Here is a 26574-nt window from a genome sequence, read left to right as displayed (position 1 = left end):
GAGGACGACAGAGAGAGGACGACAGAGAGAGGGCGACAGAGAGAGGGAGACGGAGAGAGGGCGACAGAGAGAGGGAGACAGAGACAGGGAGACAGAGAGAGGGAGAGAGAGAGGGAGACAGAGACAGAGAGAGGGAGACAGAGAGAGGGAGACAGAGAGCGGGAGACAGAGAGCGGGAGACAGAGAGAGGGAGACAGAGAGAGGGAGACAGAGAGAGGGAGACAGAGAGAGGGAGACAGAGAGAGGGAGACAGAGAGAGGGAGACAGAGAGAGGGAGACAGAGAGAGGGAGACAGAGAGCGGGAGACAGAGAGAGGGAGACAGAGAGAGGTCAGAGGTCAGAGGTGGAGGATGACATGCTAACTAACCCACACTGCTGTATGCTGTCATTGGAATAACAGATTGTTAACACTGTCCTATCTAGCAGGATCAATAAGAGAATAAATTAACTGGCATTAACACAGCTGCAAATTCATCAATTACTCCTGTGGAAAAACAATTAAATTAACTGTAACGAATACATCATCTTCATAATCTAAGACTGTAACATGATAGCTACCAATGATCTCTAGTCAAGACAATGTGTGTATTTAATGGAACGTACATATTTTCATAAACTGACCTGTATTGTTCCCTTGTGTGATCTATCATAGTATTAAAAGAATACAGAAACACACCACATTACCTAGACAGTGTCCAAATCATATTAACATGTAACAATATTAAACCGCTAATATCAATGTGATGTAAATGAAAAACCTCATGATACCTGCTACAGATGTCTTTTTTTGATTTCAAGGCTCATAGGCCTCTCGTCCAAACTAGTCCACTACTTTTGACCAAGGCTCATAGGCCTCTCGTCCAAACTAGTCCACTACTTTTGACCAAGGCTCATAGGCCTCTCGTCCAAACTAGTCCACTACTTTTGACCAAGGCTCATAGGCCTCTCGTCAAAACTAGTCCACTACTTTTGACCAAGGCTCATAGGCCTCTCGTCCAAACTAGTCCACTACTTTTGACCAAGGCTCATAGGCCTCTCGTCAAAACTAGTCCACTACTTTTGACCAAGGCTCATAGGCCTCTCGTCCAAACTAGTCCACTACTTTTGACCAAGGCTCATAGGCCTCTCGTCAAAACTAGTCCACTACTTTTGACCAAGGCTCATAGGCCTCTCGTCCAAACTAGTCCACTACTTTTGACCAAGGCTCATAAGGCTATCGTCAAAACTAGTGCACTACATTTGACCAAGGCTCATAGGGCTATCGTCAAAACAAGTGCACTACATGGAGTAGGGTGACATTTAGGACACATCCTGAATATGTCTAACTGACTGAGGAGATGAATCCGACCAGGAGCGTATTTACCAATCGGTCTGGATTGTGTTTTTTTCTTCAGTTGTTGACACAGAAAACCGTTGTTTGCACTGAAATGACAGTAAATATGAAATAAATCAATGAATCATGTCTGTGCCATTGTGCTATGTATTCATTCTGAGAAATGTCCCTTAAAAAACTGAGATGCTGTAGCATGAGACCAGTGTTTATTGCCAGTCCATACTCTGCGTTATAGTGTTGATCTGAACACTATTCAGTTCTGCCACTAGGTGGCAGAGTTGGATCAGTCTGGCCAATCAAAGCTCTGGCCTCTTATCAACTCAAGAGAATAAAAATAATCAATATTTGCCTCTCCATTGTATTGCACTTTGGACTTTGGAATTTGTCCAACCACTTAGATAGACAAACGACCAGCGTCAGACCAGCGTCGTTTGTATACCTCTTGTAGGATAACCATCGTTTCTTATCAGAAAATACATAGGGAATAAATTATGAATTCAAATGCTTGATTGATCCTGTTATATAATCATCTGATAGTATAGAAGTGTTATCCATCCATCAATGATCAACTCATGATCAACTCCAGATGTGCAAATCATGACAGAGACAACAGGAGTACTACTACACCTCTGTGTGTCCAGTCTGAGCTCCACCCATGCTGCTACTTTTACTCTGTCATCTGATACACAAGGAAATAAAAGGGAGGGCCGTGATTGTATGGAGGAGGGCGCGTGGGTGTGTTTGTTTCGGGGCGGGTATATGTATGTATGTGTGTTTGTTTTTGTGTGTGTGTGTGTTGGGTGTGTGTGTGTGTGTGGATGGTGTGTGTGTGTGTGGAGTTAGCTGAAACTATGAGAGATTCAGCTGAGACGCTCACATAGTTGAGGTGTGGCTTGTTAGAGGCTCCAGGAAGGAACTAACTCAGGTTAGCCAGAGGCAGACAGAGTAGAAAAGAGAACAGAACAGAACAGGAGCGGCTGAGGCGAGTTCATCTGAGAGAGAAAGTGAGCGAGAGTGAGTGAGCTATGGCAGACACAGAACTCAAACCAGAGTCAAAACCAGACCAGAAACTCTGCTGCACTATTTGTTCCGGTGCTCTCAATGGTGACAAGTCCTTTACCTGTGGCCACTTAGTCTGTGCCTCCTGCCTGGGCAAGAAAAGCAAGGGCTGCCCCCAGTGTTTACAATGCTCTGGCAAGCCTATACCGGCATCTGTGGAACAGAACGGAACGATGATTGAAATAGTGGCTGAGTCTCCACTGGTGATCAAAACCGAAGAAAGAGAGAAAAGCGATATACAAACCCAAATTTCAAAGACACCAGACAAGGCAATGATACGGGAAGACCTGAAGGAATCAGAGGACCATAAGAAACCAGACAAGGCAATGATACGGGAAGACCTGAAGGAATCAGAGGACCATAAGAAACCAGACAAGGCAATGATACGGGAAGACCTGAAGGAATCAGAGGACCATAAGAAACCAGACAAGGCAATGATACAGGAAGACCTGAAGGAATCAGAGGACTCTATGAAATCAGAGGATGCAAAGATACAGAAAGACCTGAAGGAATCAGAGGAAGAGAAAAATAAAGAGAGTGATCCTCCACAGCCTGCAGAGGAAGTGAAAGAGGATGTGGGGGTTGGGGAGGGAGACACATTAAGGGAAGAGAAAGCAAAAGGAGAGGTGAAAGTAGAGCCGTTGGGGCCCGATGATGTTGTGTGTGACTCGTGTATGGAGATGAGCCCGTGCCGGGCCCTCAAGTCCTGCCTCACCTGCCTTGTGTCCTACTGCGAGGCCCACCTTAGGCCTCACCTGGAGAACCCCAAGTTCCAGAACCACAGGTTGGTGGATCCGCTGAGGGACATTGAGAGACGGACCTGTGAGACCCACAAGTGGCCCCTGGACCTTTTCTGCTGTGCCGACGCTGTGTGTGTCTGTCAGGACTGTGTGACAGAGGACCACAGGGGACACAACACTGTGCCTGTGATGGAGGCACGCAGAAACATTGAGGTATTGCATGCATTCCTTCTTTCTCTTACTCCATACCTTTCTCTCTCCCTTTATCTACCTCTTTCTCTCCCATTCTCTCAGTTTCTCTGTCTCTCTCTCTCTCTCCCTCTCTCTTCCTCTGTGTCTTTCTCTCTCCCTCTCTCTCAGTTTCTCTCTCTCCCTTTCTCTCCCTCTCTCTTCCTCTGTGTCTTTCTCTCTCCCTTTCTCTCTCCCTCTCTCTTCCGCTGTCTCTCTCTCTCCCTCTCTCTCAGTTTCTCTGTCTCTCTCTCTCTCTCTCTCTCCCTCTCTCTCAGTTTCTCTCTCTCTCTCTCTCTCCCTCTCTCTTCCTCTCTCTCTCTCTCTCTCTCTCTCTCTCTCTCTCCCTCTCTCTCAGTTTCTCTGTCTCTCCCTTTCTCTCCCTCTATCTTCCTCTGTGTCTTTCTCTCTCCCTCTCTCTCAGTTTCTCTGTCTCTCTCCCTCTCTCTCAGTTTCTCTGTCTCTCCCTTTCTCTCCCTCTCTCTTCCTCTGTGTCTGTCTCTCACTCTCACGTTCTTTGATACACATGCGCGAACAAACATTTGCATAGATTTGATATCTAAAGGAAACACCTTGTGCATAGGGGCCAAACCATTCTGAAATTACAGAACACCGTATCAGTTGTGTGGTGTTGTTATCTATGAAAATTGGCCACCTCGTGTTTGTAAGTAAAGAGTCACCTACGTTTCTGTACGTGGCGAGACTGGAATAAAAACAGTCTGTTTTCTTCACAAACTCATCCAGAGCCGCTGTGGTCTGTGGTCAGTCTGCAACATCCCACTGTATTGTATTAACCCATACATTCTCCAAATGTTATAGCCTACATAGATTTTTATTCAGTAAGTATCCTAAACTATTCGTCGCACTTTACAGTTTGTCCTTCTACTAAGTAGATTTCATCTTAAGTCTTGTGCCGTAATGCATCAAAGGCAGCTGCTCTTTATCACACTTGTTAATAGACATGCACACATTTGACAACAGGTACAGTGTACAGTCTACAAAACATTATGAACACCTGCTCTTTTCAATGACACAGACTGACCAGCTGAATCCAGGTGAAAGCTATTATCCCTTATTGATGTCACTTGTTACATCCACTTCAGTCAGTGTAGATGAAGGGGGAAGGAGACAGGTTAAAAATAAGGATTTTTTTTTTGAAAGCCTTGAGACAATTGAGACATGGATTGTGTGCCATTCCGAGGGTTTATGGGCAAGACAAAATATTTAAGTTCCTTTGAATGGGATATGGTAGTAGGTGCCAGGCGCACCGGGTTGTGTCAAGAACTACAACGTCAATGGGTCTTTCACACTCAACAGTTTCCTGTGTTTATCAAGAATAGTCCACCCCCCAAAGGACATCCAGCCAACTTGACACAACCGTGGGAAGCATTGGAGTCGACATGGGCCAGCATCCTTATGTAATGCTTTCGACACCTTGTAGAGTCCATGACCTGATGAATTGAGGCTGTTCTGAGGGCAAAGGGGGTGCAACTCAATATTAGGAAGGTGTTCTTAATGTTTTGTACACTCAGTGTATATAGTAGTGTCTGACCGGTGGTAGGCAGGGCTGGCCCTTGCCTTTTACAGGACCCTAAGTGAGATTTTTTAGTGCCCCCTCCACAATAGTGGAAATAAACATTTACGTTTTTAAAGTTCATTTCCTGCTTATCTACATATTCTATCATTGGGAGTAGAGAAGTTTAGCAGTTTTATTAAAAAAAATATGCAATTTTCCTCATTTTGCCATGGGGCAGATAGAAAAAGTTGCAGTTTTAAAGCTAATTTCCCTGCAATTCTACACATTTTGCCTAGACGTATGCCATGTCAGTGATATCTGACTGAGAGTGACTAACAAAATCAATGGAGGCCTCGTGGAGGTCAGGGCCCCTGGGCACATTCCCTGCGTGACTGTCGGTATTCTGCCATAAATCCTACAAATTTAAATAACTGATTTACCTTTATCTAAAAATGACTAATTGAGTGACTGCCAGTGACGGACATAAGAAGAGAAAATGGCACATTGTGTGTTCTACGACTTTATTCAAAGTTAAGGAAAATTACTAAATAAACTCAAACTGTATTTAACGTGATTCCGACATTTCTATTACTAATGGTTAGACTGGAATTGGAATTAAAGACACACTCAGTCAGATACAACTTTCCAGAAGATCTCCTTCAAATGTTGATATTTGGTTGCGTTGACAACCAATACAATTCAACGTCGCTTTTGAAATACAGTAAATAGCTTATTAACTTGTCGACAAGTTAACAAATTGAGTCTCGAACTCAAACAAAAATGTAATGTATTCAAGCAGTACATTTAAATAATATATACAATATATTTTAGTAGACGCTCTTGTCCAGGGCAACTTACAGTAGTGAGTGAGTACATGTTTCATACTGGTCTTCCTGTGGGAATCAAACCCACAACCCTGGCATTGCAAGCACCATGCTCTACCAAATGAGACACATCATCACAAACCGCTTGATGGCTGAATGTATTCAATTACTGGATTGGTCATTGTTTTCTTCAGGGTGATGAAGGTCTACAGGTACAAACCAAGATGACTGGCCTATGTACAGTACATTTTCTATGAAGCACCATACTCTACCAACTAAGCCACATGGGCCAGTAGATACATCACTATACTCTACCAACTGAGCCACATGGGCCAGTAGATACATCACCATACTCTATCAACTGAGCCACATGGGCCAGTAGATACATCACCATACTCTATCAACTGAGCCACATGGGCCAGTAGATACATCACCATACTCTATCAACTGAGCCACATGGGCCAGTAGATACATCACCATACTCTATCAACTGAGCCACATGGGCCAGTAGATACATCACCATACTCTATCAACTGAGCCACATGGGCCAGTAGATACATCACTATACTCTACCAACTGAGCCACATGGGCCAGTAGATACATCACCATACTCTATCAACTGAGCCACATGGGCCAGTAGATACATCACCATACTCTATCAACTGAGCCACATGGGCCAGTAGATACATCACCATACTCTATCAACTGAGCCACATGGGCCAGTAGATACATCACCATACTCTATCAACTGAGCCACATGGGCCAGTAGATACATCACCATACTCTACCAACTGAGCCACATGGGCCAGTAGATACATCACCATACTCTATCAACTGAGCCACATGGGCCAGTAGATACATCACCATACTCTACCAACTGAGCCACATGGGCCAGTAGATACATCACCATACTCTACCAACTGAGCCACATGGGCCAGTAGATACATCACCATACTCTACCAACTGAGCCACATGGGCCAGTAGATACATCACCATACTCTATCAACTGAGCCACATGGGCCAGTAGATACATCACCATACTCTACCAACTGAGCCACATGGGCCAGTAGATACATCACCATACTCTACCAACTGAGCCACATGGGCCAGTAGATACATCACCATACTCTATCAACTGAGCCACATGGGCCAGTAGATACATCACCATACTCTACCAACTAAGCCACATGGGCCAGTAGATACATCTCCTTTAAATGCTGATATTTGGTTGCGTTACTAACCAAACGCACTACTATTACTAAAGTTATGGTTAAGTTCTTCCTGGGTTCCACATGAAACATTATTTAATACAAAACATCAATAGACTCGGGGGCTCCTGAGTAGCGCAGAGGTCTAAGGGTGTACTAGAGGCGTCACTACAGACCCTGGTTCGTTCCCATGTGTCACAACCGGCCGTGATCGGGAGTCCCATAGGGCAGTGCACAATTGCCTAGCGTCGTCCGGGTTAGGGGAGGATTTGGCCCGGGGTAGGCCGTCATTGTAAATAAGAATTTGTTCTTAACTGACTTGCCCAGTTAAATAAAGGTTAAATAAAAAATAAAAATAACAACTCAAGGACAGAGCTACAAAGATTTAAAAATAAGAATACACACTTTCATTCACTTACACAACATTTCAATAGACAATACCCACTGGGCACAGACGTCAATTCAACATCTATTCTACGTTAATTCAGCGTGATATCATTGAAATGACGTGGAAACGACAATGATTCAACCAGTGTGTGTTCCCAGTGGGTAATAACTCAAGGACATAACTACATACATTTAAAATTAAGAATACATACTTATATACACTTATTCAGTAAGTGTATATAAGACACCAGCACATAGCTTTCTCACAGCGCTGCTCTTAAATGAACCACCTAAGACATACAATCAATCAATCAATAAATCAATCAATCAATCATCCGATAAATCCTACGCTCACGTCCGTGGAGGCTCCTCAGAGGAGGAAGGAGAGAACCATCCTCCTCAGTGAAAATACTAAATATATTAATGTCACCAAATAATTTATTAAAACACTGTTTTGCTATTAAGATCTACAGTAGTCTCAACAGCACTCTGTAAGGTAGCACCATTGTGTAGCAGAAGGACAGCTAGTTCCCGTCCTGCTCTGGGTACATTGACGTCAATACAAAACCTAGGAGGTTCATGGTTTTCACACCCTTCCATAGACAGTAATTATGACAACTTCCGGAGGATGTCCTCCAACCTATCAGAGCTATTGCAGCATGAAATGACATGTTGTCTACCCAATCAAATGATCAGAGAATTAATCTAGTTCTGATAGCATAAGCGACAGCTAGCTAGCACTGCAGTGCATAAAATGTGGTGAATAGTTGACTCAAAAAGAGAGAAAGACAATAGTTGAACAGTTTCGAACAAATGTATTTCAAGAGAAAGAGAGGTATGTATATTTTGTTGGTTAGTTTAACCTACTCAAATACCCGGCTCAAACAGAGAGGGATGCTATGTTAGCTAGCTGGCTATGGCTATCCAACAGAGAGGGATGCTATGTTAGCTAGCTGGCTATGGCTATCCAACAGAGAGGGATGCTATGTTAGCTAGCTGGCTATGGCTATCCAACAGAGAGGGATGCTATGTTAGCTAGCTGGCTATGGCTATCCAACAGAGAAACTCTTCCAAGTCAAGGTTCAAGGTAAGTCTTGGGTTTTATTAATTTATTGCCACCGGGACCCGCCGGTTTAACTGCTAAACCTTCTTGCTGACTGTACACTGTACTGCATGATTGTAGCGGGTTTACTAACGAGTTAGATCTAGTAGCTATGTTGACTAGTATGACGTTGTCACCATAGCTAATACGGTGACAATGATGTAGGCTATGTGTAGTGGTTAGCGTTTATAATATGAAGGTTTGGCTTGAAAAGTTTTTTTTAGTCTGGTCACAGACAGCTATTGTGTTGTTCACTGAAGTCCACAAGATAAGGGAAAGGGTGAGAGGAGGAGAGCGCATAGATGCGAGAAGGAATTGTACAACAGACAAATGATCATGCTGTTTGTATGTGGCTGCTATGAAAGTGAACTGTGTTTGCGTGTGATCAGGGGTGTATTAATTCCTCCAACTCTGTTGAAAAACGTTTCTTAAACAGAAAGGGGATAACATACCTGAATCTGTGGAATTCAACTGAATTCAAAATCTTTCAGACACTTTCACTCTCCTGTTATATGAAATGATATGAAATGAATGCATGTTGAAGATAGCATGCAGGTCATTAGGTCATAGGTCATAGGGTCATAGGTCATTGCAGGTCTGTGGAGATCTTCACCATTGCTGTTATAATCTGTGCAGAATCTCGAACGGCGTTGATCACCATGTACTTTTAATATAATCTCAATTGAAATCCAGGCCATTTCATTCTGCTATTCTACTAACCAAAAATCAGACATTGTTTTTCCATTGGAATTTGGTCGTGCTTTTAGATGGTTGAAAGCATAGTGATAACACATTGGAAATTCAAACTAACCTTTGAGCTGTATTTTTTGAGTGATTGAATACAGGTGGTAATCTCATTGTTCAACATCTTAACAAAATAATAACCCAATTATCCACGTTGAAATGACGTGGTGTGCCTGGTGGGTAGTCTCTCTCAGTGACAGAGACAGCCCACGACCCTCAGGTCCAGTCATTCATTCGATAATTTGATAATTCCAACAGAGATCCAGGTTTTAGCTCACACCTGTTATTTGCAAATGAACCGTTGCTGCAAAACTTTAACTAATGACATCCCCTATCTAAATCAAGGAATGATTGAAAAACCCATACGGTATTGACAATAGTCATGCAACAACTCAATTACTATTAGCTGAATCCTCGGTAATTCACAAGTGCAATGTAAATACAATAATCTCATAATGCTGAACTAAACTCAAGGTATGAGTGAGGAGAGAAGGCTCTTCTTTATCTAGCTTTCTTCTTGTGTGTCCACAAGCAAATACCTCTTTTGAGGTATTACATAACTCACAAAGGAATGTGGAAGGCGTTGTTTGATCTGATCTGACTGACACATTGTTGTACAGGAGGCAGAGCTCGTCTGTGTTGAGCCAGGATAGTCTCAAACAATTCAGTATATGCCATTTATCCAGACTTATCCAAACCTCGTTGTTACTGTTTACTGCTGGCTCAGGGAACATCCAAACAAGATCATTCTGTTGACATTTAGTTTAACACATGACGTGGGACTCAGTTTCCCTTCAAGGGTTCTCGCTGTTGTCTCACTGAGCATAACACCATTTTACATTAACGAGACACAACATGTGAATAGTTGTAAGTAATGTTTTGTGACCTGAGATATTTGTCTCTGAGCCAAATCACGAGTATAGGATAATAAGGATAATTAACATTCATGCCTCATCTACAAATTGTTTAAGCCCAAACAGGTCGAACGACTTTGTTGTTCTGTTGTTCTATAGAACACAATATTCGTTTTTTTTTTTTCTTCCCCAGAGCAATGAGAGCGTGCTCAGACCAGAACAGGAATCTACTGAGGGGAAAGGAGAGGGTAGGACACAAGAGCAGCTGTTGAGTGAGTAACCTGGTCCCAGATCTGTTTGTGTTGTTTTGCTAACTCTGTCATTGATAATGACCATAGAGAGTGGGCAAGACAGCACAAACAGATCTGGGAGCAGTCTAACTCTTACAATGGCTGAGGAATATGAAATTGCTTCATTAACAGTCACACACTAGGCTGCCTGGGAGGTTTTCAAAGTGTTGCCTTTCAATAAAGGGGCGCTCGTTTCGAGCACTCTCACACCTACACCAGCACAGGTTTCCAGAACGATGAGAAAACAGTTTATGGAAATAATGCACATTGACATGCATGCAAAGAAAACAAACTGCTACTTTATTTCAAGCATCATACATTTTGGAAATGAAATCAAATGAACCTTATAATGATCCTTTCTGCACACTCTTACGATAGTGATATTTGCTAGTAATGTCTCTCCTGAGCACTCGGGGGATTTGGCCCATATGGGTACGGCTACATTGAAAGGTTTCTTACAGAAGAAATATGGACCACATACGTATAACCGTGGTGACAATCAAAAGGGAAAGATTATGGGGATAAGTATTAGACTAAAAGGTGAGGACACGACAGTTCACCTGACACAAGGCTGAATCCAAACATTACACTATTGATTTTATGTGCATTTTGACATTTTAACTGTGCTTCTCGACCACATTTGTTGATAACGAAATCTGAAAATACTCTGAATACATTCAGGAACATTCTAAGAATATTCTCGGAAAATGTGGGGTAGGTGGGCCGTAAAACAACAACAAAAATGACAAGGGTTTGAGGAAGAAGTCAAATTGGTCTGCAAGTCTTCAACTATAAGCTGCTATCCAAACTGTACCATTGGGGAACTAGAGCGAGCACACTTGTAGCTGTTAAGTTTGGAACACATCCCCACCATCACACCATTTTATTTATTTTACCTTTATTTAACCAGGCAAGTCAGTTAAAGAACACATTCTTATTTACAATGAAGGCCTAGGAACAGTGGGTTAACTGCCTGTTCAGGGGCAGAGCGACAGATTTGTACCTTGTCAGCTCGGAGATTCGAACTTGCAACCTTTCGGTTACTAGTCCAAAAATCTAACCAGTAGGCTACCCTGCCGTCCCTACACTCTAACCACTAGGCTACCCTGCCGCCCCAATTGCTGGTGTTGTTTACGTAATCCATTGTAAATCGCAATCTGTGTCAGGTTGGCATTTGAAAGCTTGTTCTATTGCCAACGTGACTAGCTAAACTATACAATATGATCTTACAGGTTTAGGCTTCACAATTCAGAGAAGAAAGACTGTCATTTTGGTGTGCATATAAGTGAGTCATGAGTACATTCAGATTTGTAGTCCTCAGCAAATGTTCTTTACAATACTACAAACATAGGCTCATTCTGTTCAGGACAACCCAGGGTATAACACCATGTCATCATGTAACTGTACATCAAAACACAGAGATCATAAACGTTGACTCTGTACATTACATGAGTTTTATGACATAGATATGTGAAGTGCACGTTTGGACTCACAGGTGTTTTTGCTTACTTGTATGACATCAAAGCAGTAATTATTATAATCTTTAAAGTCTCATCTTTCAAAATACATTGAGCCCTCTTAATTTGCAGCATTTCCCTCACTCAGAGAACAAAACATTTGCAAAAGTGGTCTAATGTCCATTGCTCGTGTATCTTGGCCCAAGCAAGTCTCTTCTTCTTATTGGTGTCCTTTAGTAGTGGTTCCTTTGCAGCAAATCGACCATGAAGGCCTGATTAACACAGTCTCCTCTGAACAATTGCTGTTGAGATGTGTCTGTTACTTGAACTCCGTGAAGCATTTATTTGGGCTGTAATCTGAGGTGTAGTTAAATCTAATGAATTTATCCTCTGCAGCAGAAGTAACTCTGGTTCTTCCTTTCTTGTGGCGGTCCTCATGAGAGCCAGTGTCATCATAGCGCTTGATGTTGACTTGGTATTTTACCAAATAGGGCTATCTTCTGTATACCACCCCTACCTTGTCACAACACAACTGAAATGCATTAAGAAGGAAATAAATTCCACAAATGAACTCTTAACAAGGCACACCTGTTTATTGAAATGCATTCCAGGTGACTACCTCATGAAGCTGGTTGAGAGAATGCCAAGAGTGCGCAAAGCTGTCATCAAGGCAAAGGCTGGCTACTTTGAAGAATCTCAAATCTAAAATACATTTGAATTTGTTTAACACTGTTTTGGTTACTACATGATTCCATATGTGTTATTTCACAGTTTTTGATGTCTTCACTATTATTCTACAATGTAGAAAATTGTACAAATAAAGAAAAACCCTTGAATGAGTAGATGTCCAAACTTTTGGCTGGTACTGTAATTCAATGAATCAACATTTTATTTAATATCATACAAAGAATGCCTATGTAAATGGTTAGTGTGTTTACTCATCCATCTTACATCAAAACAAGAGATGATTGGATAGTGAAATGAATAGTGTCCAATAGAAATGATCATCAGAATGTCAGGACTGGATCAGAAACCTGTACATCCAGTAGCTAGATCTCTTGGAGCAAGGTTGGCCATGCATGTTCTTGGTCTATGCATTGTTACTTTTAGCACTATTGTTGTGATCCTACAACCAATTCTAACAGTAAACCAGTAGCATATATAACCCATTGGAGATATACTCTTCAGTCTCTCCGGGACTTGGGACTTTCCTCGGGAACTTAATTCGCAGACATGGTTTAGCAGTTTTCACAGTTATCTGTATCTGAGGTTAGAAAACATAGAAATTAGACCAGGACTTGTTTCATTATTTTCAAGTGATATAACATTTCATATTTCATTGCAATTGTGTTTTTGTATTGTCACAGATCTCTCTTTGGGACTGGAAATATGTTCGTTAGCTTGCTAGCTGTAGCTAGCTAGCTGACGTTACCTAGAATGGATGGTTAACCTGATAAACAACTTACCCATGTGCTACACAACCTCCTGCTGCTAACGTTACTATACATGCAGGCAATGCTGCCCGTCCTCCTATAGTTTATCCCACCAGTCTCCTCTGGTACAGATAGGAATTCTAGCATGAGTACCAGTTGCAACTCAAGAGTCACTCGGTTCTAAGAAATTCAGGTCCTAACTGTAGTGAATCAGATTCCTTCCCTGAAAAACACAATAGAATAACGCAGAAATCAGATCATATCTGACAATAGAGAAACGGACAGGAAAACGCTCTGTTCCTGTGACTCAGCTGTATTGTGAACGATCCGATAAATTGGTCAAATAAATGAGTTAAACAGAATTGTTCACATAAAGGCATAGCTTCAGCACGACAACAACTTGGCTATAGTGCGCGCAGTCATTGAATTTCCCTCTCCTTCTCTTCCTCTCCTTCTCTTCCTGTTGTCCTTCCTGTCCTTTTTTTTTTTGAAATTCCCGACAGAGGGAACTACTAGATAAGCAAGCAGAGATGGTGAGGACAATGACAGCAGCAGAGAATGCCATCAACAAACTTCAAGTCAACACGGTCTCTATTGAGGTACGGTAGGCTGTTCCTCCTGGTTACATGTTTAAAGGATGATGTCAAACACTGATGGATCTGTGATCGTTGAACTAAGTGCTGGGTAGCATCCCTGTAGATTCCAGATATCCCATCCCTGTAGATTCCAGATATCCCATCCCTGTAGATTCCAGATATCCCATCCCTGTAGATTCCAGATATCCCATCCCTGTAGATTCCAGATATCCCATCCCTGTAGATTCCAGATATCCCATCCCTGTAGATTCCAGATATCCCATCCCTGTAGATTCCAGATATCCCATCCCTGTAGATTCCAGATATCCCATCCCTGTAGATTCCAGATATCCCATCCCTGTAGATTCCAGATATCCCATCCCTGTAGATTCCAGATATCCCATCCCTGTAGATTCCAGATATCCCATCCCTGTAGATTCCAGATATCCCATCCCTGTAGATTCCAGATATCCCATCCCTGTAGATTCCAGATATCCCATCCCTGTAGATTCCAGATATCCCATCCCTGTAGATTCCAGATATCCCATCCCTGTAGATTCCAGATATCCCATCCCTGTAGATTCCAGATATCCCATCCCTGTAGATTCCAGATATCCCATCCCTGTAGATTCCAGATATCCCATCCCTGTAGATTCCAGATGTCCCATCCCTGTAGATTCCAGATATCCCATCCCTGTAGATTCCAGATATCCCATCCCTGTAGATTCCAGATATCCCATCCCTGTAGATTCCAGATATCCCATCCCTGTAGATTCCAGATATCCCATCCCTGTAGATTCCAGATATCCCATCCCTGTAGATTCCAGATATCCCATCCCTGTAGATTCCAGATATCCCATCCCTGTAGATTCCAGATATCCCATTCCTGTAGATTCCAGATATCCCATCCCTGTAGATTCCAGATATCCCATCCCTGTAGATTCCAGATGTCCCATCCCTGTAGATTCCAGATGTCCCATCCCTGTAGATTCCAGATGTCCCATCCCTGTAGATTCCAGATATCCCATCCCTGTAGATTCCAGATATCCCATCCCTGTAGATTCCAGATATCCCATCCCTGTAGATTCCAGATATCCCATCCCTGTAGATTCCAGATATCCCATCCCTGTAGATTCCAGATATCCCATCCCTGTAGATTCCAGATATCCCATCCCTGTAGATTCCAGATATCCCATCCCTGTAGATTCCAGATATCCCATCCCTGTAGATTCCAGATATCCCATTCCTGTAGATTCCAGATATCCCATCCCTGTAGATTCCAGATATCCCATCCCTGTAGATTCCAGATGTCCCATCCCTGTAGATTCCAGATGTCCCATCCCTGTAGATTCCAGATGTCCCATCCCTGTAGATTCCAGATATCCCATCCCTGTAGATTCCAGATATCCCATCCCTGTAGATTCCAGATATCCCATCCCTGTAGATTCCAGATATCCCATCCCTGTAGATTCCAGATATCCCATCCCTGTAGATTCCAGATATCCCATCCCTGTAGATTCCAGATATCCCATCCCTGTAGATTCCAGATATCCCATCCCTGTAGATTCCAGATATCCCATCCCTGTAGATTCCAGATATCCCATCCCTGTAGATTCCAGATATCCCATCCCTGTAGATTTCAGATATCCCATCCCTGTAGATTCCAGATATCCCATCCCTGTAGATTCCAGATATCCCATCCCTGTAGATTCCAGATATCCCATCCCTGTAGATTCCAGATATCCCATCCCTGTAGATTCCAGATATCCCATCCCTGTAGATTCCAGATATCCCATCCCTGTAGATTCCAGATATCCCATCCCTGTAGATTCCAGATATCCCATCCCTGTAGATTCCAGATATCCCATCCCTGTAGATTCCAGATATCCCATCCCTGTAGATTCCAGATATCCCATCCCTGTAGATTCCAGATCTCCCATCCCTGTAGATTCCAGTTGTCCCATCCCTGTAGATTCCAGATATCCCATCCCTGTAGATTCCAGATATCCCATCCCTGTAGATTCCAGATATCCCATCCCTGTAGATTCCAGATATCCCATCCCTGTAGATTCCAGATATCCCATCCCTGTAGCCGAGTGTTTGTACATTCCAGATATCCCATCCCTGTAGCCGAGTGTTTGTACATTCCAGATATCCCATCCCTGTAGCCGAGTGTTTGTACATTCCAGATATCCCATCCCTGTAGCCGAGTGTTTGTAGATTCCAGATATCCCATCCCTGTAGCCGAGTGTTTGTACATTCCAGATATCCCATCCCTGTAGCCGAGTGTTTGTACATTCCAGATATCCCATCCCTGTAGATTCCAGATATCCCATCCCTGTAGCCGAGTGTTTGTACATTCCAGATATCCCATCCCTGTAGCCGAGTGTTTGTACATTCCAGATATCCCACGCGACGAGTGACAAAACAGAGACATGTCTCAATGTTTTACAAGCAGTAAAAAAAAAAAACTACTAATAAAAGAACAAGAGATACCTCTAATTTATAAGTAGTCCCCAGGTATCGGAACCGCCCACCCCAACCTGACAGGTTTACCCAGGTGTGGTGAGTGAATTTGTATAGGGTTTGGCTCCACTGTCATGCAGCATTCCTTGTCCCCTAGGGATTGATTGTGTAAGCAGACAGTCAATACCTGAAGCATAGACACCTTCATGGGAAAATTGCAGACTGTGGAGAGACACACACATGCATACACACACACACACGTGCACGCGCACGCGCACGCACACGCACACACACACCACACGCACGTATGCATGGTGGTATTATAAATGTTGTATTGTAGATAGGTAGTGTTGTAATAATGTTATATGTAGTGTTGTATTTTAGCCTTACTTAGTTTGGACCCCAGGAAAACATAATCACAAGAGCAAACAAAAGCCACTTAAATCAGACCACTGTCTGTCTGTCTGTCTGTCTGTCTGTCTGTCTGTCTGTCTGTCTGTCTGTCTGTCTGTCTGTCTGTCTGTCTGTCTGTCTGTCTGTCTGTCTGTCTGTCTGTCTGTCTGCCTGCCTGCCTGCCTCCCTCCCTCCCTCCCTCCCTCCCTCCCTCCCTCCCTCCCACCTCAGCCCCTATATCTAAATATACTGTACCTAGTGTGTACACAATTATAAAACGGACCTGACAACACCTCTTCCATCTCCCCATGCAGAATTCAGTGACGGAGGTTCGTGAGGTGATTGAGAACCAGTTTACGGTGCTCCAGGCTGCGGTGGAGCGGGCCAAGAGAGAGGTAATCCTATTTATTGATGAAGTGATATGCCTAGCTGTTTTAGGCACTGTCCCTATAGTTAGGCTGATCTATTATTTTTACCTGCTTCTAAAAAATATATATATTGTATGACATCACATTTGATGTATGTTTTATGTACTGTTTGTTTCTGTAAAATCTGCATATAAACCAAGATTTTCTAATAAACATAAAACCTGAACCTAAAGGTGACGGAGATCCTGGAGGGAGAGGAGAAGCAGGCTCTGAGACAGGCCGATGGGATCAAGGTACACCTGGAGCAGAGGTGCACTGAGCTGAAAAAGACACAGGCGCAGGTGGAGAAGCTCTCCAAGAACAAGAATGACGTGGACTTCTTACAGGTAAGGTCTTACTATCATACATATTCACTTTAATCATGGAACATGACTCAGGTGGACTCCCTACAGGTAAGGTCTTACTTTGGTCTGGTGGTTTATGATGGACTGAGACTGAGATAGAGGTGGTGCCAAGTCCGTAGTTCTAGTAACTGACCTAAGGTGATTCTCATGGTGGTAGGTAATGCACATACAGTAGCCTCATTTACAGGTGCAAAATCTATTTGGTGGTTAACCATGGACTGCTGATGAAGTGGAACATGACTCGGGTGGACTCCCTACAGGTAAGGTGTTTTTTCTCTGGTCTGGTGGATACGGTGTTGGTTGTGTTGTGGTGCCGGACAGTGCCAAGTGACTCATTAGGGTTATTCACATACCTAAGGTGGTTCTCATCAACATTAATGCAAGCCACAATGCTGCTATCATACACATTCACTTTAATCATGGAACATGACTCAGGTGGACTCCCTACAGGTAAGGTGTTTTTTCTCTGGTCTGGTGGATACGGTGTTGGTTGTGTTGTGGTGCCGGACAGTGCCAAGTGACTCATTAGGGTTATTCACATACCTAAGGTGGTTCTCATCAACATTAATGCAAGCCACAATGCTGCTATCATACACATTCACTTTAATCATGGAACATGACTCAGGTGGACTCCCTACAGGTAAGGTGTTTTTTCTCTGGTCTGGTGGATTCGGTGTTGGTTGTGTTGTGGTGCTGGACAGTGCCAAGTGACTCATTAGTGTTATTAAAAAACCTGACGTGGGTATGTGCTGCTGTCATACGTATATACTTTAATCATGAAATACGACTAAAGTAGAAAATAGTGGAGGCTGGTGGGAGGAGCTATAGGGGGATGGGCTCCTTTTATTGGTTGGAATGAAACAGAAAACAAACGCATCAAACATATGGAAACCACGTTTGACTCCATTCCTTCCATTCCATTCCAGAGATTACAAAGAGTATAGCTCCTCCCGACAGCCTCCGCTGGTAGAAACTAACCTAATGTTTCATCATTAGTATTCACTCTGGTTCTCATTAACGTAAGCAAGTAAGCCTTGTCCAATGGCCAATAAGGGCAGCTATATCCTGTTCCTGTAGCATGAGACAACTTGATGTACAATTACAGCCCCTGGACAGGACGCCGTTAGCGATACTTCATCAGTCATTTCCAACGGTGTACAAAATAGTGAACCCCGAGGTGTGTTGTGTGTTTTACAGGAGTACTCCGAGTGGAAGAAGGACTGCTCCGACATCACCCTACCTGGGGTCTACATCGGCCTCATGGACCGGCTCAACTCCTTCAGCAGAGAGATTGTTACCTCCACACAGGAGCTGTGTGAGCTGCTGCTGTCCAACTACATTGAGACACTCAAAGAGACCTGCAAAAATGGTGAGCGCAGTCACCATCTGGTTGGCAGAGGCAAACTGCCATAGTGGCTGGCGGCAAGCCTCTGCAAGTCTCTGCTCACCCATTAGTGGCAAAAAGATAACGGCCCGAGCATGCAGTTGCGGTTCAGGCACACAAAGAAATCCCTCACGCTAGTCACAGGGAAACATAGAAAGTAGAGAGGAAGCGATGGTGTGTCAGGAGGAAGAACAACACTTCAGCTTTGTGCCCCAGATGCAAAGACAATCTCCATAGACTCTCTACCTGGGTGTGTTTAAACTTGTCTACAGACCTGAGGTATCCTTCAGGCAGTGTGGCATAGGTGTAGAGCCCTTGTTACAACTGGTAGACTGGATTAGAGTAGACTGGTAGACTGGTAGTCTGGAGTAGACTGGTAGACTGGAGTAGACTGGAGTAGACTGGAGTAGACTGGTAGACTGGAGAAGACTGGTAGACTGGAGTAGACTGGAGTAGACTGGTAGACTGGAGAAGACTGGTAGACTGGTAGACTGGAGAAGACTGGAGTAGACTGGCAGACTGGAGTAGACTGGTAGACTGGTAGACTGGTAGACTGGAATAGACTGGAGTAGACTGGTAGACTGGAGAAGACTGGTAGACTGGTAGACTGGAGTAGACTGGTAGACTGGTAGACTGGTAGACTGGAGTAGACTGGGGTAGACTGGCAGACTGGAGTAGACTGGTAGACTGGAGAAGACTGGTAGACTGGAGTAGACTGGAGAAGACTGGTAGACTGGAGAAGACTGGTAGACTGGAGTAGACTGGAGTAGACTGGTAGACTGGAGAAGACTGGTAGACTGGAGTAGACTGGAGTAGACTGGTAGACTGGAGTAGACTGGTAGACTGGAGTAGACTGGAGTAGACTGGTAGACTGGAGTAGACTGGAGTAGACTGGTAGACTGGAGTAGACTGGTAGACTGCAGTAGACTGGAGTAGACTGGAGTAGACTGGTAAACTGGATTAGACTGGTAGACTGGAGTAGACTGGTAGATTGGAGAAGACTGGAGTAGACTGGTAGACTGGAGTAGACTGGTAGACTGGAGTAGACTGTTAGACTGGATTAGACTGGAGTAGACTGGTAGACTGGAGTAGACTGGTAGACTGGAGTAGATTGGAGTAGACTGGTAGACTGGAGTAGACTGGTAGACTGGATTAGACAGGTAGACTGGTAGACTGGTAGACTGGTAGACTGGAGTAGACTGGTAGACTGGATTAGACTGGAGTAGACTGGTAGACTGGAGTAGACTGGTAGACTGGATTAGACTGGAGTAGACTGGTAGACTGGAGTAGACTGGTAGACTGGATTAGACTGGAGTAGACTGGTAGACTGGAGTAGACTGGTAGACTGGATTAGACTGGTAGACTGGTAGACTGGAGTAGACTGGTAGACTGGAGTCAGAGAGAATAACATAGTTAAAAGCCTCTAATCTAGGGCTGTCTGTCACTAGAGGGAAACCCAGCTGTGAGTCAGCATGTTTGATTGTCATATTAACATAGTATAACAAAGACAGTGTAGCGATGTGTTCTTTGTTGCTTACTCTATATTTACTAATGATTTACCTTCAGTAATGAACAAAGCAAGAGTGGTCATGTACGCTGATGACTCTACAATGTATAGTTCAGCATCAGAATGTAATGAGCTAACAGATGTACTGAGCAGTGAACTGAGAATGGTGCCTGAGTGGGTTGATATGAACAAATTGGTGTTGAACATTTCTAAAACGAAATGTATTGTCTTTGGTTCATGATGTCTGATTGCTGATGATTCCCAATTGAATTTGTAGATGAATAGAACGCATTTAGAGCAAGTGAAAAAAAACTACTAGGCGTCATGTTGGACTCAGCTTTATCATGGTCAGAACACGTAGATAATGTTGTTATTAAGATGGGTAAAGGAATTGCTGTTAAAATACAATGTTCAGTGTATTTAACATCTAGCACACTGAACCAGGTGATTCAATCCCTGGTCCCATCACACTTAGAGTACTGTCCAGTTATATGGTCAATCCCTGGTCCTATCACACGTAGAGTACTGTCCCTGGTCCTATCACACTTAGAGTACTGTCCCTGGTCCCATCACACTTACAGTCCTGTCCAGTTGCTCTAACCATATGAATATTATCCAAATTGCATCAAAATCTCTCATGGCTTCACATTGAAAACAAATTACTATTGTCTTCAGTCTTCTGATTTTCTTTAGGAATGTTATATTTAAAAAATTTAAAAAACACAGTATTTGTCAGGCCAGTTAGTACATAGTAGCAACACGCATAACCACCGAACCAGACAGGTAAATTCAGGGCATCTAAGACAACCCAAGCCAAGGACAAATCGTCTTAAACATACAGTTGTATATAGAGCCATAGCTGAACGGAACTCTTTACCAATCCATATTTCTAGCTGAATGGAACTCTTTACCAATCCATATTTCTCAGCTGAATGGAACTCTTTACCAATCCATATTTCTCAGCTGAATGGAACTCTATACCAATCCATATTTCTCAGCTGAATGGAACTCTTTACCAATCCATATTTCTCAGCTGAATGGAACTCTATACCAATCCATATTTCTCAGCTGAATGGAACTCTTTACCAATCCATATTTCTCAGCTGAATGGAACTCTTTACCAATCCATATTTCTCAGCTGAATGGAACTCTATACCAATCCATATTTCTCAGGCAAAATGTAAATCCACCTTCGAGAAAAAAATGTAAGAACATCTAATGTGACAGACCATGTGACTGGACAGGAAGTAGAACATCTAATGTGATAGACCATATGACTGGACAGGAAATTGAAAGAACATCTAATGTGACAGACCATATGACTGGACAGGAAATTGAAAGTACATCTAATGTGATAGACCATATGACTGGACAGGAAATTGAAAGTACATCTAATGTGATAGACCATATGACTGGACAGGAAATTGAAAGAACATCTAATGTGACAGACCATATGACTGGACAGGAAATTGAAAGTACATCTAATGTGATAGACCATATGACTGGACAGGAAATAGAAAGAACATCTAATGTGATAGACCATATGACTGGACAGGAAATAGAAAGAACATCTAATGTGATAGACCATATGACTGGACAGGAAATTGAAAGTACATCTAATGTGACAGACCATATGACTGGACAGGAAATTGAAAGTACATCTAATGTGACAGACCATATGACTGGACAGGAAATAGAACATCTAATGTGACAGACCATATGACTGGACAGGAAATTGAAAGTACATCTAATGTGATAGACCATATGACCGGACAGGAAATAGAAAGCAACAACTGAATGTTAAACGTGTTTCCTGTCAGGTATTGTAACTCTCTGTATTGTCTACTTGTTAAATGTTTGTAAAGTCTTAATTTGTAATTGTTTGTAATGTCTTATTAATTGGGGTTGGACCCCAGGAAGATTAGCTAACGTTACGCCGTTGGCTAATGGGGATCCTAATAAAATTCACAAAAGTGTCCATGCAAAAAGAAATGACTACACTAAAATGAAAACTTCATGCTTGTGAGTTAAAAAAGTGAAGTAGGTCCAAGGTGATTATTTCTGACCAAAAAAACATGTTATATTTCTCTCTCCTCTCCAGACATGATGGGGATTAAAACCACAGTCCATGAAATAATCGCAGCCAAACAGAACATGGACGTTCCAGACCCAAAGACGCGGGATGACTTTCTAAAGTGTACGTCTCTTCTATCATATTGAGGTCATCCACACACAAACAAAAACAAGGCTTCAAATCACTTGAATGATATTACAGTAGTCCTTCAAGTAGTTATCATAATATTCTGTAGAAATATTCAAATCTTTGTGTGACGTAATTTGTAGTTTGAATCTGTAAAGTTGGCCTTGCCTAAGTTATTGATTCTGTTTTACTTTTATAATTTCTGTTATGTTATTCTCTCTCACGCTGTGCAGATGCCAATCCTGTGAGTTTTGACGCAGACACGGCCCATAAATTCCTGCGTCTGACTGAGGAAAACAGAAAGGTGACCAACACCACACCCTGGCAACACCCGTACCTCGACGTCCCTGAACGTTTTGAGAGCTGGCGACAGGTACTGGCCACAGAGAGCTTCTATGTCGGCCGACACTACTTTGAGGTGGATGTGAGCGGCGAGGGCACGTACGTCGGACTCACCTACAAGAGCATCGACCGCAAGGGTCCTGAAAGTAACAGCTGCATCACCGGCAATGACTTCTCATGGTGCCTCCAATGGAACGGGCGTAGCTTCTCTGCCTGGCACGGTGATGTGGAGACGCCTCTAAGCGTGGACAAGTTCACACGCATTGGGGTCTATGTGGACTATAGCCGTGGATTACTGGCTTTCTACGGGGTGGATGACGTCGTCGGCATGACCCTCATCCACAAATACAAGGCTGAGTTTCTGGAGCCCCTCTACCCAGCCTTCTGGCTGTCGAAGAAGGAGAACGTGGTAGTGCTTGTTGAACCTGGAGAGCCGCTAACACTGAAAAGCCCCTCTCCCCCTAAAATACCCCTTAACACTGACGTAGCACCACGAAACCGTTTCACAGTAACTCTTGTTGTTGAACAATGATCAATTCGTCGGTAGTAGTAATTTTCTCCGTCGAGCCTGAAAAAGATTCAGAATGCAGGAAGCAATGGAAAAAGAAACCAAAATCCTTATCAGGTGACAAGAAACCTCACGAGATCTGTACATTATGTTCTAAATGAAAGTTGAATATTTATAATATATTTGTTCCTGTTCTTGTTGTGTTACGTGACTAGTCTTGGTATAACGTCAAGTGGTTAGGTTACATCTAATGTGATGCGTCCCTTTCTATTCATATCGTGTGTTTAAATCTGACGCAGAACAGTTTTGATACTGTGACTATTTGAATGGGGGACTTCTTTGGGAAATGTTGGGACTGCTGTTACTGTTTACTACAAGCTGTGACTTTGGAATGTACTGTATTTGAGAGATACCACAGTAAATTAAATTAAATTGTATTTGTCAACTGCTTGGTATTTGTGACATGCGTCGTAAATGTGTATTTGTCACATGCTCTGCAGACTAACAGGGGACGTGCTTACTTTACAGGTCCTTTTCCAACAACGGAGAGTTAAACAAATACGTACAACATTTAAGTAGTAACACAAGGAATAAATACACAGTGAATAATGAACTACAATAACGAGTAAAAAATAACATGGCTATTTTCAGGGTGTACCAGTACCGAGTTTAATAAATATGAAATTCATTTCTCATACACACACACACACACACACACACACACACACACACACACACACAAACACACACACACACACACACACACACACACACACACACACACACACACACACACACACACACACACAGTTCATTCATAATTGTTTGCCAAAAGATATACACTATTAATTAAGAAGAAAATCGAGCAAGATAAGTTAAATGCATAGCTGAAAGCATAGGGGGTAGGAGATAATTGAGGCAGTTATGTATAGTTCCTTAGGAAAATATTCACACCCATCTGAGCTTTTGTTGTTATGCTACAGCCTTATTAAAAAAAAAAATATATATATATATATATATATATATATATCATCAATCTACACACAATATCCCCATAATGACAAAGCGAAAACAAGTTTTTTAGAAATGTTAGCCAATGTATTCAAAATAACAAAAACAAAAATAATAAATACCTTATTTACATAAGTTTTCAGACCCTTTGCTATGAGATGCTTTGCTATGGGAGAAATTGACCTCGGGTGCATCTTGTTTCCATTGATCATCCTTGAGATATTTCAACAACTTGGAGTCCACTTGTGGTAAATTACATTGATTGGACATGATTTGGAAAAGTACACAGCTGTCTATATAAGGTCCCATAGTTGACAGTGCATGTCATAGCAAAAACCAAGCCATGAGGTCGAAGGAATTGTCCGTAAAGCTCTGACACAGGATTGTGTCGAGGAACAGATCTGGGGAAGGGTACCAACACATGTATGCATCATTGAAGGTCCCCAAAAACACATTGGCCTCCATCATTCTGAAATGGAAGAAGTTTGGAACCACCAAGACTCTTCCTAGAGCTGGCCACCCGGCCAAACTGAACAATCAAGGGAGAAGGGCCTTGGTCAGGGAAGTGACCAATAACCTGATGGTCACTCTGACAGAGCTCTAGAGTGCCTCTGTGGAGATGAGAGAACCTTCCAGAAGGACAACTATCTATGCAGCACTCCACCAATCAGGCCTTTATGGTAGAGTCGTGAGACAGAAGCCACACCTCATAAAAGGCACATGACAGCCTGCTTGGAGTTTGTCAAAAGGCACCTAAAGACTCTCAAACCATGAGAAACAAGATTCTCTGGTCCGATGAATCTAAGATTGAACTCTTTGGCCTGAATGTCAGGTGTCATGTCTGGAGTAAACATGGCACCATCCCTATGGTGAAGCATGGTGGTGACAGCATCATGCTGTGGGATTGTTTTTCAGCGGCAGGGACTGGGAGACTAGTCAGGATCGAAGCACAGATGAACGGAGGAAAGTAAAGAGAGAACCTTGTATGAAAACCTGCTCCAGAGAGCTTAGGACCTCAGACTGGGGTGAAGGTTAACCTTCTAACAGGACAACAACCCTAAGCAACAACCCTATAGCTGTGCAGCAACGCTCCCCATCCAAGCTGACAGAGCTTGAGAGGATCTGCAGAGAAGAATGGGACAAACTCCACAAATACAGATGTGCCAACCTTGTAGCGTCATAGCCAAGAAGACTCGAGGCTGTAATCACTGCCAAAGGTGCATCAACAAAGTACTGAGTAAAGTCTGAATACTTATGTACATTTGATATTTCAGTTTTTGCTTTGTCATTATGGGGAATTGTGATGTCATTATGGGGAATTGTGATGTCATTATGGGGAATTGTGATGTCATTATGGGGTATTGTGATGTCATTATGGGGTATTGTGATGTCATTATGGGGTATTTTGTCTGGACTGATGAGGGGAAAAACATTTGAATCAACTTTAGAATAAGGCTGTAACGTAACCAAATGTGGAAAAAGTCAAGGTGTTTGAATACTTTCAGAAGGCAAACTACAAGCTCAAACACACATGCTGATATAATATCAGTGGCGATCCGTCACTCAGGGCAGGTGGGGCAGATCAGTGGCGACCCGTCACTCAGGGCAGGTGGGCCAGATCAGCGGCGATCCGTCACTCAGGGCAGGTGGGCCAGATCAGTGGCGATCCGTCACTCAGGGCAGGTGGGGCAGATCAGTGGCGACCCGTCACTCAGGGCAGGTGGGGCAGATCAGTGGCGACCCGTCACTCAGGGCAGGTGGGCCAGATCAGTGGCGACCCGTCACTCAGGGCAGGTGGGCCAGATCAGTGGCGATCCGTCACTCAGGGCAGGTGGGGCAGATCAGTGGTGACCCGTCACTCAGGGCAGGTGGGCCAGATCAGTGGCGACCCGTCACTCAGGGCAGGTGGGCCAGATCAGTGGCGATCCGTCACTCAGGGCAGGTGGGCCAGATCGGTGGCGACCCGTCACTCAGGGCAGGTGGGCCAGATCCCCACCTGTTTTGAGCTACAAAAATGTTTTTTTTAACATGTTTTGCATGTTATTTTAGGATTAAAACGAGTCACATATCAGTTTGCAAACAATATACAGTGGGGCAAAAAAGTATTTAGTCAGCCACCAATAGTGCAAGTTTCCACCATAATTTGCAAATAAATTCATAAAAAATCATACAATGTGATTTTCTGGATTTTTTTTCTAATTTTGTCTGTCATAGTTGAAGTGTACCTATGATGAAAATTAC

The 26574-nt window shown here is 43.1% G+C and overlaps 1 protein-coding gene across 2 annotated transcripts; it reads left to right on the top strand.

Moving 5' to 3' along the window:
- Window positions 1-128: 128 nt before the first annotated feature.
- LOC110499457 (tripartite motif-containing protein 16) lies at window positions 129-23772 on the top strand. Of its 2 annotated transcripts, XM_036956320.1 has the most exons (8): window positions 129-2661; window positions 2716-3345; window positions 13679-13774; window positions 16924-17004; window positions 17211-17363; window positions 18579-18750; window positions 22374-22469; window positions 22706-23772. In XM_036956320.1, the coding sequence occupies exons 1-8, from the start codon at window positions 2359-2361 to the stop codon at window positions 23344-23346; spliced, it is 2172 nt and encodes a 723-aa protein (XP_036812215.1). In that variant the 5' UTR covers window positions 129-2358; the 3' UTR covers window positions 23347-23772. The 2 variants fall into 2 exon arrangements, with proteins under 2 accessions (XP_036812215.1, XP_036812214.1); XM_036956319.1 differs by having other exon boundaries at window positions 129-3345.
- The last annotated feature ends 2802 nt before the right edge of the window (window positions 23773-26574 follow it).

Source organism: Oncorhynchus mykiss, chromosome 20 (assembly GCF_013265735.2).
Source record: "Oncorhynchus mykiss isolate Arlee chromosome 20, USDA_OmykA_1.1, whole genome shotgun sequence".
Taxonomy (NCBI): Eukaryota; Metazoa; Chordata; class Actinopteri; order Salmoniformes; family Salmonidae; genus Oncorhynchus; species Oncorhynchus mykiss.
Note: the sequence above shows the minus strand (reverse complement) of the source record. Positions and strands in the feature narration are given on the sequence as shown.